The following is a 12125-nucleotide window of genomic DNA, read 5'->3' on the forward strand; positions in this document are numbered from 1 at the left end:
TTGTTCAGAAGAGCAACTTGTAAAGCTACAGTTGATATCCTGAACATCATAAGCCACTTTTCAACAGAGATAAGTTGAATCAAATTATAAGAAGTGATGTAATTAGTTTCCTCTTTGTGTAACAATGGGATTGATAATACTTGCGAGCACATAATCCAGTCAGTATAAATATATGATATGGCACTTCACTTATGGGGAACAGGTAAAAACCATTTCAAGGCAAGAGAGCTTTGGAAAAGCATATACACAAAATACTTCAACTTAAAGCACGTCATAGTCCACAGGAAAGGAGCCATATTGACAAAAGAGAATTACCCATTAATGTAAACAATAAGACAAGGACTGTGTTTAAAAATGAATGGATTGTCTGGTGAGTGCGTTGTAATGTTGAAAGACCGATGGATGTGGGTTTGTGACGGTGTTTTTGGAGAGTGTGTGTCTATTATTGTCACTGTCCTCAGAACTGACGAGAGGCTCCCTGATCCGACTGCAGCAGTCTGACGATGGATGGGTCGCTCTTGGCACCTTTAATGAACTCCTCCAAAGACAATCTGCCTGAGAAGCACAGAGCAAAAAAAAGATTCACATTCAGCAGCGGTTGAGCATGTGAGGGCTGAATCATACAGCAACCATCCACCAAAATCAACAGAAAAGCCTCTGATGTTCCTTTTGAGCTGATGTGCCTACAATATAATCACTGTTGCCCCTGACAACACCGTTCAGGTAAAGTACACAACTTCTAAATAAATGACAGAAAACTTATATTGAATGACTGAATGATTGAGTCATTTATAGCTTATAACAGTTGTGCTATTTTCATATAAGTCAGGAAATCTTTAGATGACCTGCTTAGCAGGATTGATATGACAAAATGTAGGGAAGGGCAAAAATACAATTTATGTTTTTATTATGCCAACACAGTTGTTTTTTAAATTATAAAAATGACAGTACTTCCTTTTAGTAAGTAATTTGTAAGTAAATAATTTAGAAATTCCTTTTAAATCATTATTATTAATTTGTAATGGCCACATACAAGCTGTCCAGTGCAACATATTAATGAAATGACATAAAAAAAAATAATCAAACAAAATAAAAAGATATATTAAAATAAAACATAATACAATTTTGAAAGAAATATAGATTTAAATAAAATATTATATAATAAAAATAATAAAAATAAAAAACATTATTTATAGATATTTCTATTTTGTGGGTCTCTTGGATTCTTGTCTAAACGGGACAACTACATATTCTTTGACAGTTAAATTAAAATGAATGGAAGTGAATTTTAGATCTGCAAAAATCCTGCAAAAGTATTTTAAATGATGAAATATTGTTGTTTAGTCATCCCTAACATAATGCATCTTTGCACAGTTGGAATATTTCACATCTTGGATTTTTACCCAGTCTGTGTTAAAAACCAAAAGTAAGCATTGCAAAATAAAATCTGGCAAATGCTGGCAGCAAATGTTGCAAACATTTATTTAGCTATTGACTAATCCATCACAAAGATAAAATGTAAGAGCGGACCACAATTTGTTCAAATGAACTACCACTTTCAGTCAAACAACATCTCTATAAATCGCATTAGAAATGAGGGCCAGATACATCTGTAGCCGTAGGCCTGGTCTGTGGTACCATGTGATCTTATAAAACACACATTTTGACCTCCAGACTTTCTAAACCTTCTGCTCCAAAACCAATCTAGCCGCCCGCTGCCATGTGAATAGCTCTAAATATCTCACAGAGATGTGACATATCAAAAACAGCCCAGACAGTAAGAATTGCTGTGACCCCCTGTCTGGTTTCATATTTTGTTTGTGTGGCTGATTTCCTTGCAGGTGGGTGTGATAGAGGGTCATCAGTAAAATGGCAACACCTGTGCTCATAAGCAACACCAGCACTTCATGGGCCCTTTGTGCTCCTGCGCTTTTCAAAAACCCTCTTTGAGCTTCGTTGCTTGTTTTCTCTCCTATGTTTGGTTGACATTATGATTTGTGCTGCTGCACCATACAACATTGCATTTGCTTACTTTTCCACTAATTCACCCACCTACAATGCTGCACTCACTGATTCCACATGCCACTGTTAGTTTAAGTTTCCCTCTTTTGATATTGTTTAAATTAATAAATAATGTGTTAATAGATTTGGTTGTGTGTGTTCACTTATTTTGTCGTGGCCGTGCTGCTCAGATTGTGACACTTGGAAAAATGCTTCAGTGCATATCACGTATGTAGCGTCACCTTTTCACACTAAATGTCAAACCACTGACATTGAGGTGGCTCAGCAGGATGAGATACACACAACTGTTAATTATCTTGTGAATAATGACGTCCTATTTCTCTGTGGCTCTCTGTCTGTCGTCCAGCTTCCATATTTCCTTTTACTCTCAACTGCTCCGTCAAAGACATTAAATACCTAATTTTTCATGATATATCTATATTTGGTAAGGCTCTACTTTAAATGATATATTTAGCATTATTAAGCGGTATACAGTCATTTAATAAATGGTGTATAACACACTATAAAGACGTTGTAGGCAGATATAAGACATTTTATTAATATACAGAATTTGTCAGCACTTATAACGATTCTATGAAGACATATTTTATATTGTTACAACTGTTTTACTATATTGTCATTATATGTTTATACACCAGCCTCTACTTGGAATGGGTGCCCACAGGAGGAGTTATAGTTATTTCTGCTTACAACTACACCCATTATTCAATGTACCCTGAGAAGAAGTAATTTAGGACGCCCTACTGCTTTAACAACTGATATTGACAGCTGGCTGTGATTCCTCCTCACAAAAGCATATTAAGCACATCAAAATAAAAACATCAGTCTTACCATCATTGTCAATGTCCATCTGTCTGAAGATCTTATCTGTCCTTTTCTCTGGTGTTGATTCGTCCTCAGGCATCTTCATTACTGAGGATACCATCTTATAAATTGCCTAAAAAGGAGGGGGAGAACGATTGGTGTTGTGCGCATAGCAATTTCTGTTTGCCGTCTGTGTAAAGCTTTAAGGCAGTGAACGTAAAAAATAACTGTTCCCACCCAGGCAGCAACATTCTAAAAAAGTGAAGCCAATGTGCCTTAAATTTGCATCCTTTCTAATGGCCAGCAGGGGGTGAGTCATCTGGTGGCAAAAATAATTCTAATATATAGAAGTCAATGAGAAAATTACCCCACTTCTCATTGGATTTTTTTACCGCAGTAAACATTGTTAACATGATTTTATAGTCTCAATCACTAGTCTCAAGTCTTCTTCAAAACAGCAGGATGTTTATTTTATATATTATGGTCCCATTGAGAGAAGAATAAAACAGAAAATAAAGCAGGGTATGCTTTAGGGCGAGGCTACCTTGTGATTGACAAGCTGCTTCCAAGATGTTGCCAGGTTTGGGTGTTGTCAGTGTTTTTGTCTTAAAACCCTTTAACAGTGTGTTTTAAGTTCATTGACTAAAAATGTCTTTAGTCGTGTCACTTCTGGTTGCAAAAAAACAAGATGGCGACGACCAAAATGCAGAACTTAGGGGTCCAAAACAGCAGTCCACAAACCAATTGGTGATGTCAGTTACTATGTTAACCTCTCATATACTGTGTATCTTCCCATCTGACACATTTGTTACATCTTTTGTATGAATGCTTTGACCTGTTTTCTGCTGCTACCTGTTAATGATGGTGGCAAAGAAAGCTCATCCTGCTGTGACACTCACAGTAAGTCCCTGAACGTGTGTCAGATTTGTCTATTTGGTACCTCTACAACTGCCCACATTTTAGATAATGTAAAGGTCTGTGATGAGAGAAGCATTCACCATTAACTAAAGCTCTGATGCTTTTGCATGTTTTTTTTCCCACATTCATTTGTATCCACAAACACAACGAACTGAGCCAATATTGATATGGCCCTGCAGACTGCTCAGCTCACCATATTGGAAGAGTAAATATAGCCACTGTGATAAGAAAAACAGAGAGGGCAGCCTGCATCCATGATGTGAAATGTCTTATGAATGACTGCTGAGCCTAAAAACAGTCATTAGACAAAAAGCTATACACTGAACTAGTGGATACATCAGTAATTAGCATTTCTTTTTTTATAATTTATGTTGTTTTAACAATTTTATCTAGCAAAAGTATAAAAACACTCTTTAGTTCCAGCTGCTGAGATTTGAAAATTAGCTGTTTTTTAAGTAATCTCGATATCTTTAGGTTTTGGACTGTTGATTGGACAAGACAAGACACTTACTGACTCACTTTTGGATTAAGGAAATTCTAACGGTATTTTTCAGTATTTTTTGACATTTTAATGACCACACAATTTATTAACTATTCAAGACAATAATCAGCAGATTCATAGATGTAAATAATCTTTAGTTGCAGCCCTGCTTGTAATTAAAATCTGTAAAATAGTAATAATTTAATTTAGTCCTTAGTTTTTAATAAATTACATTTATTATTTTGTATTGATATAGATTTCACTTAAAATGTGCTAAGACCAAAGGAATCTGATTAGATTACTTCTTTTTATATTTCTTTTTTCCTTTCCTTTTCTGGGTGAAGATTTTTACTACATCAGAAGTAAAATTCTGATGTAGCGAATTAGCCAAATAAATCCTTTTAAATTTACATTTCTCCTACTTGAATAATCATTGTATATTATAAGATGCGCTGCTGGAACCTGATCAAATTTATATCTGCAGAATGAGGCTGATTCTGAGCCAAACTAGTCAAGAGACTGATATATATATATATATATATATATGCATAAAACAATGAAGAAACCCTATTGTGTCATAAAGTTTGTCCTCACCTGAACTATCTCCAGCATCTCCGCCCGGCTGATGTACCCATTCCCGTCCAAGTCGTACATGCTGAAGGCCCAGCGCAGCTTCTGCTCCAACCCGCCACGAGATGTCACGCTCAGGGCGATGATGAACTCCCTGAAGTCGATGGTGGCATCTCCGTTGGTATCGAACGTGCGGAAGACGTGCTCGGCAAACTTTGAGGCGTCTCCGTAGGGGAAAAAGTTGGCATAGATCTTCTTGAACTCCTCCACAGTCAGGTGGCCGGTTGGACAGTCTTTCAGGAAACCGCGGTACCACTCCTGGAGCTCGTGGTCAGTGAACTCTGTGTTTTCTCGCAGGTCGTTCAGGACCTCGGGCCGCAGCTTGCTGTTCTGTTTCCCCATGACACGGCACTCTCGGGTAGGCAGGCAGATAGCTGGGCTGGTGTTTCTACCTTCTCCTTTCACTTCGCCACTCGCCCTGCGCTTTTACTCTCCGAGTCGTCAGCTGCTCGGCTTCCTCTGCTCCTGCAGGCAGACCAACAACACTCATTAATATCCTTCTGTGAATATCATAAATGATTCATTGGTTCAATAATTCCTCTTAGCTTGCAGCAGTGTTTTCTCATAAAAACATGTGCTGATGATGCTTCTCAGGCAGCCAAGCTGAGGGATAAATCTCGACAGTTGAGACAATGTCCATACACAGTAGAAAAAATAGAGATTAGATTACAACTCAGATGTCATGAGGTTACAATATGTGTGTGTGTGTGTGTGTGTGTGTGTGGTGTGTGTGTGTGTGTGTGTGTGTGTGTGTGTGTGGTGGGGATGTGGATGTTTCTCTGTGGATACACTATTAATCCTCTGGCACAGTGGTAATTTATCGACCTATAATTGCGTGGTGGAGGGACAAGTGTCCTGGTGCATTGTAATTCTCAATAAATCCAATTGATTAAAGGTCAGGCTGTTATTGACTGTTGTTATTGAGAAGGCCAGACATTCACCTCAACAATCATCCTCACCTTTATGTGAAAATGTATATTCTAATTGATTTTAAGCGGCGGAGTTCATACAATGATCAACAAGAGAAACAAAGAAGATGGAGAAAAATACCAATGCTAACAAGGACACTGAAGCGTTGACCACCTGGATCTATTCACCTCTGGTTTTTGTGGTTTGTCTAAATTCGGTTTCCATGGTTATAATCTGTTTATTCATGTATGCAGGGGTATTCATGATTGAGGATGTGAGGATGCATAAAAACAACGCATCCAGGATAAAACCAAATCAATACAATAAGTATTAGATGGGACACATGTACATGCAACCCACTGATGAAAAGAGGCAAACATGGGTGTGTTAGTAAGTAAAAAGGTTATGACACATACAGCCTTTTTTTTGGGTTAACAACTGATTTCTTTTTTTTCATATAAGAGAAGTAAAGCTTTCATGTTTCATTTTCACATTTTGTCAGCAAGTGAAAGGTGGTATAAAGGCACACATTTATTGTCAATTACATAAGGAAATGAAATCCATCTGCTTGTCCTCATTTTCAGTATCAACCATCTAAAAGCTGTGTTTCATCAGAGGTTTGAGAGCAGCCCTTGTATGAAAGAATAGAACAAAAAAGAAAGAAACAAATATCAACATGGTCAGAATGTAATTATTTTTTGAAGTAACAGTTAAAAACACATATCAGCTTCTCCCTTTTTTGAAAATCAAAAGAAGAACTTTACCAAAACCTGAGCAAATATTTTACAACATGATTCTGGCAAAGTGTCCGTGGGAGGGAAAGAAAAAAGAGATGTGCGAGGGCAGGGAGGAAGAAAGAATCGGAAAAAGTATGACACATAAAAAGAAAAACTATTTCCAGCTAATACCAGCGGTTGAATTACATAATAATCCTTCTGAATAACACATCCACTCCTCTGTGTTACGTATAATGAATTTATGGGAGGGAGAGATGTATTATCCCCATGTTCGCTCTCTTCCAATTATTGAAATCCCATTACTCCTGTGTCGTTGGCATCAGAATGATTTTATCTGGGGTAGAACAAATGAGAGCTGTGTGAATTTGGATGCGGTCTTTTCAACACGCAGACGCCCTTATTTCTCATAATTGTCATATGGATGTAATTTCCTGCAATTTTATGAATTGAAGTCAGAGAGTAACATGAGAGGCAGGCAGGCAGGTTTGAGAACCAGCCAGTAACATAAACGCCTACCAATGTCACTTGGACTTTTCAGATGGAAAATAAATCAATAAAACTACATGCGCAACACATGATATGCAAATTATCCCTTACCCCAGTTTCTAACCAGTGAGCTGGGTAAGGTTTTGAAAATTATAAAGCCAAAATATTTAATTCGAGATTGTTTCATTATTTGTTGAAAATATTCTAAGATTTAAGGATCTACATGCTGTGTGAGGCTGTACTTAGACACAGTGGTGCTTTGAGCTAAATGCTAACATAATGCTAACATGCTAGCAAAACATCATTAAAACTCTGACCTACTGGAGGTGCTACGGGAAAGGTAAAGTAAGGGAATCACCAAGGTCATAAAGATTCATCTTCTGCACAATGATGAATCTTATCAAATGAATGAATAATATGACACAAATGAAATTGTCTTAAAACAAAAGCCTTCTATTGTATTTAGTAACAACACTATCATATCATCGGATTTTGTGCAGCCTCGTAGCAGCCTTCGTAGCAAGCTTGTCAACCTAGAATAAAAGTAATGCCCCCTTTGAGAATATAACATCATCTGTGTTTGACTGTGTTTAAACAGGGCTATGGTATAAATTACACACTGCACTGCAGGCCGGACCATAGTCTTCCGCTCTAACGTAGAACAGGATGAGGGAGCGGCAGCATCTCCTCAGCTCTGGGTCACACAGACTTTTTCCAGGACAGCTAAGTGAGCAGGCTGAGCTGAATCAGACATAAATATGGGCGTTGTTGTTTTTCACTCATACTCACATAACCACATCACAAACCCAGCAGATTCCAGGCTTGAAGACTCAAAAGTGCTGCCATAATGTTTCAAGAGCCTCCGCTGCTAAATTAAGAGCTTGCTTCCAAAAGGAGATAGAAGAAAACAGCAAATCAGTGTTTACTCTGGTAAAGGGAATGTACGAACACACTCGCAAAACATTTTTACAGTTTCCCCTGGCCTCTTGAATATGCTCATTCGGTATGCTCGGAAAAAAGATAAAAAGTAGGACAATGTCACAACACTGATCAAGCACATTTCTGGGCTTAAGTGAGAACATTTGCGTCATAACTTTTGCTGCTGTCGTCCACATATCAAATATTGCTTCAAGAAAACAGTTTAAATGATTCCTGTAAGTCGTGGTTAACTTTGTTTTCGTGCCGCAGGGACGGTTGCTTGCCTCTATACGATGGCCAATTAGCTGTATATTAGTTCTGTTTGTGCTTATAAAAATGTAAGTGCTTTCTGTTTATGTAACGAATGCATGCAGGCTTGCATTTGAGACGTCACAGGATGTTTTAGATGTTTTCACAGCTGGGAACTGGGTAGGTCATTTTCTGAAGTTCCTACTTGGTGCAGTGGAAAACATTTAGAAAAATGTAGTCAGAAATAACTGCTAGATATTTCTCTGACATCTACATGACCTCCCGTGCAGAGAAAGTCAGGCTCTCACTGCCTTGACTGTCAGAGATGCCAAATCAGTTTGTAAGACCAAACACTGGTCTGCGAGCGTTGTTTGATACACAACAGTCCCTCGACGTTGTCATTACAAGACTCAGTGATTGCAATTCCCCTGAATTACACAGCAACAGTCTCTCTTCTTGTCCCCAACCCCCATAGCTGTTCCTGCTCTGTATGGTTCACTCTTTCCAGTGGGTTCCCAGCCTAATGAGACTGGTTCACACAGGATCCAGTGCAGCAAGCATCCCCCTCCCCAAGGCTACAGTAGAGATCTTGTAAACCCCGGACCAGGCAAGTTTCACTGCTGTTTGCCATTCTAAGGCCTACTTCATTTCCTGCGTAATGGCTTTTCACAACAAAGAAAGCCTCTATTATTTTCCCAGACACTCATTTCTTATTGTATTACAAAGAATACATCTCAAAGACAGTCAGTAAAAGGAGAGATGAGGGGTGTTTGTTTAGATACATAGTACTAGTAGTCGTCCATCCATCCATAAAGCATGACACAAAGTTGATGGAGCTCATTATGCTTCTGACAGTGCATCAGTTAGTAAGTATGCAAGAATAAAAATCGTCTGGTTTCAATGTTGACATCCAAAGGTAAAGAAAAATGTAAAGATATAATTAATTGACATAATTAATTAGTAACATTTATTTTGAAAAATCAGTTAATTGTGTGAGACATTCTGTTAGGAAAAAAATCCCTGGATTGTTTCTAAATTGTGAATATTCAATGCTATTCTCAGTCATCTGAGATCAAGTATTTCACTTTTGGGGTTTGGACTTCAACCTTGGAAATTGGGTTGAACATTTTTCAGCATTCTGTAACATAATTTAACAATTAATCCCAAAATGATAATGAAAATAAACATCACCTGAAGCCCTAAAACAGAGTTTGTTAATTGGCTGGATCGTTAACAATCATCAACCTTTCCCAACCTAAAATATTTTCCATTTTCAAAACAAACTGATATGGTTTGGTACACATAAAGAAAACAGAGTCACCATTTTAATGCTGCATGTAGCCTTCTGTGCAGTGAATGAGCAGAGCTGCAATGCAGCACGAGGTTCTGTGTACTACTGTTAACTTAGACTGCATCAGGTGGGTGAGGAGTAAGTCCAGTGAAAGACTGACTCTCAAGTTATTCTTGCTTTGAGCTCTGCTTCGGCGAGGTCTCTCTGAACTAGTGTTAGAGAAAATCATGCAGTGGATCAGGATGAGGTCCCCTGACACGCCAGTAGTCAAGGCAACAGGATAGTAGTGCTAAGTCTTATGAGAGGGAGGCGGTGTACCTATCAATCTGGGGCAAACGCAGGGCATCAAGACTTCTGTGGGTTGCTTTTCAAATTTCAAATGCTTGCTGTTGGTTTCAAAAACAGTTTAATCTTATACACAATTATTGTTCTTATGTGGTCCTCAACAGTTAATTCTGCATCATGTTCATTGCTCAAAAGTTCACTACAGTAAAATCAGTATATGTATTTTTATCTTGGCAGCAAGGTTGTAAGAATGTTAGTTTTTTGACTGGTGAGTGGGTTTATGTTACTTTGGAAACACTGTTCTCAAGTTGGCTCTGTTCTTGTTATTAAAATGTGTGGAATAGTGGTTGAAATTAGTGGACTGGCAAGCAAATTTTTTAATTTGTTCATCAATACTGAGTCTAAACACCACATGTTTTTCTTAGGGCTATAGGGAATAAATTACATATACACATCACAAGACAGAATCATGAAGAAGAAAACATCATTGCACATACAGATAGATGCACTATTGGTTACTTATATTAATACGTTTTCTAAGTATTTGTTTTAGGCTAAGCATAGAAAAGTTTGCTCCAACTGTTCAGCAATGACAACAGTTGGATTTGTGTATTTGTATGTGGTTGCACCTACATTTGCAATATTGTGATGTAGCCTATTGATACAGGTGTTAATAACTTCATATAACATATTGCCAAGCCCTGATTTGTCTTCAACACAATTATCAAATACATTTACCATTTGTCAAAAGTGTATTTCAAGCTACTGACAAAATTTGCAAAAAAAAACAACATTTTTAATCTTCCATCGGTGGGATAAAACTTTAGTTTAGTTTTAACATATTGGTGTAATGTAAGGTTAGTCTTTTATGGGTGTAATGATGGCTCTTGCAACACCTTCTGTCCTGGGGAAATTGCCACAGCAGAAAAGCATAGACTAATTACTAATTATTAATTACAGACTGGACATAACAGAAGCTTTAACCAGTAATTCTAGTAAAGTCGTGTTAACTTACCTATTATAGGAGTGGCAGTTTTTTATCCACTTTGGTTAAGCCCACTTTTCCAACTTCACGTCACCAACCTCACCTCACCGTTAACTTACAGGAGCCAAACCTAACACCTCCCCTTATTGATTAAACTCTGCACAAATCCAAGACGAGAATACTTAAAGATGCTCGAGACAGTTTCCGGACTCTTTCAGTAGGAAAACAAAATGAGTAGTTGGACCGGAATAGCCTTAATGTTGTTATTTGAAGCTGGGTTTCTTATTTGTTCTGTCCTGCCTCCAGTTCTCTGTGCAGCCGCTTTATCATTTAGTGGAAGATGTGGCACAGAGCTCGGTTTTCCTCTGACTTTCCGACTTCACAACTAAAGGGGTTTCTTTTTCTCTTCGAAGGCGATTTAACGTTCTTGGTCCGTATGGTAGAGAAGTATGCACAGTTTGCAATGATACTCAATGAATATACGTGTCAAAAGTAAATTCAGTCGTTATTTACTATGTATTGTATAACGATTTGCCGACTTGTTGTACTTAACCTCCCCCCCCTCCCCCGCCCACTGAATGGATCCGTCCACACTCACTGCTTCCATCGTAGAAACAGTCGCAGCAGCGTCCTGTGGAAAATTATCACAGGAGACTATTATTAGCACAATAGCTAAAATAGACAGTTCTCATTTGAGGGAAAAGCTTGATACTAAGATAAATACTGCACCAAACATACTTTATACCATGCAAAAACCCACAAAGACAGTAATTCTATATTAAAATGTATATTAAACTATTCCAGGATATGTTACAATTTATATGACACCATAAAGGCAAAAATGTTATTATCATACTCCTGTTATTAAGCAGTAACAGCCCAGAGAAATATACAGAAAGAGTTGGAGTAGCGCAAGTGTTGATATCATAAACCCTTTGTGGACAATCTTATTTAATTCCAACCTTAAAACAAGAGCCTCATTATGAGTTCTGAAAATAAATGTATACTATCATCTAATGTTGTAGTACAAGCTGCATTGGAGAGTATTAGTATTACATAACATCCATATATTACATTTTAAAAAGGCTACCACGTAATTATATCTTTCCCCAGACTTCTCTGTGTTAGCTTCACTGAAGATGTACACTCGTCCATCAGTACCCAAGACAGTAACCTCTCTTGTGTAGGCTAAAGTGACACTGCGGACAGGGCGGTGTGTATGTCAGCATTTCATTGAGTGGATAAATAATTAACTGTGTGTGTGTGTGTGTGTGTGTGTGTGTGTGTGTGTGTGTGTGTGTGTGTGTGTGTGTGTCTTCCTGAAGCCTGACACCTGTTTCTATAAGCACATGGAATGTGTATCTCTACCTAAGAGTGAGTACAATACAGACTAGGTGGGGGGTTTGAGGC

The 12125-nt window shown here is 37.9% G+C and overlaps 1 protein-coding gene across 1 annotated transcript; it reads right to left on the bottom strand.

Annotated features, from left to right (window-relative positions):
* Nucleotides 1-2: 2 nt before the first annotated feature.
* On the bottom strand, nt 3-11021 carry hpcal1 (hippocalcin-like 1). The gene is made up of 4 exons (XM_054618212.1): nt 10746-11021; nt 4820-5320; nt 2854-2959; nt 3-555 (listed from the first exon to the last, which is right to left on the bottom strand). Exons 2-4 carry the CDS (start codon nt 5195-5197, stop codon nt 458-460), a joined length of 582 nt encoding a protein of 193 aa, XP_054474187.1. The 5' UTR covers nt 5198-5320; nt 10746-11021; the 3' UTR covers nt 3-457.
* Between the last annotated feature and the right edge of the window lie 1104 nt (nt 11022-12125).

The sequence above is a fragment of the Anoplopoma fimbria genome, chromosome 18 (genome assembly GCF_027596085.1).
Source record: "Anoplopoma fimbria isolate UVic2021 breed Golden Eagle Sablefish chromosome 18, Afim_UVic_2022, whole genome shotgun sequence".
Taxonomy (NCBI): Eukaryota; Metazoa; Chordata; class Actinopteri; order Perciformes; family Anoplopomatidae; genus Anoplopoma; species Anoplopoma fimbria.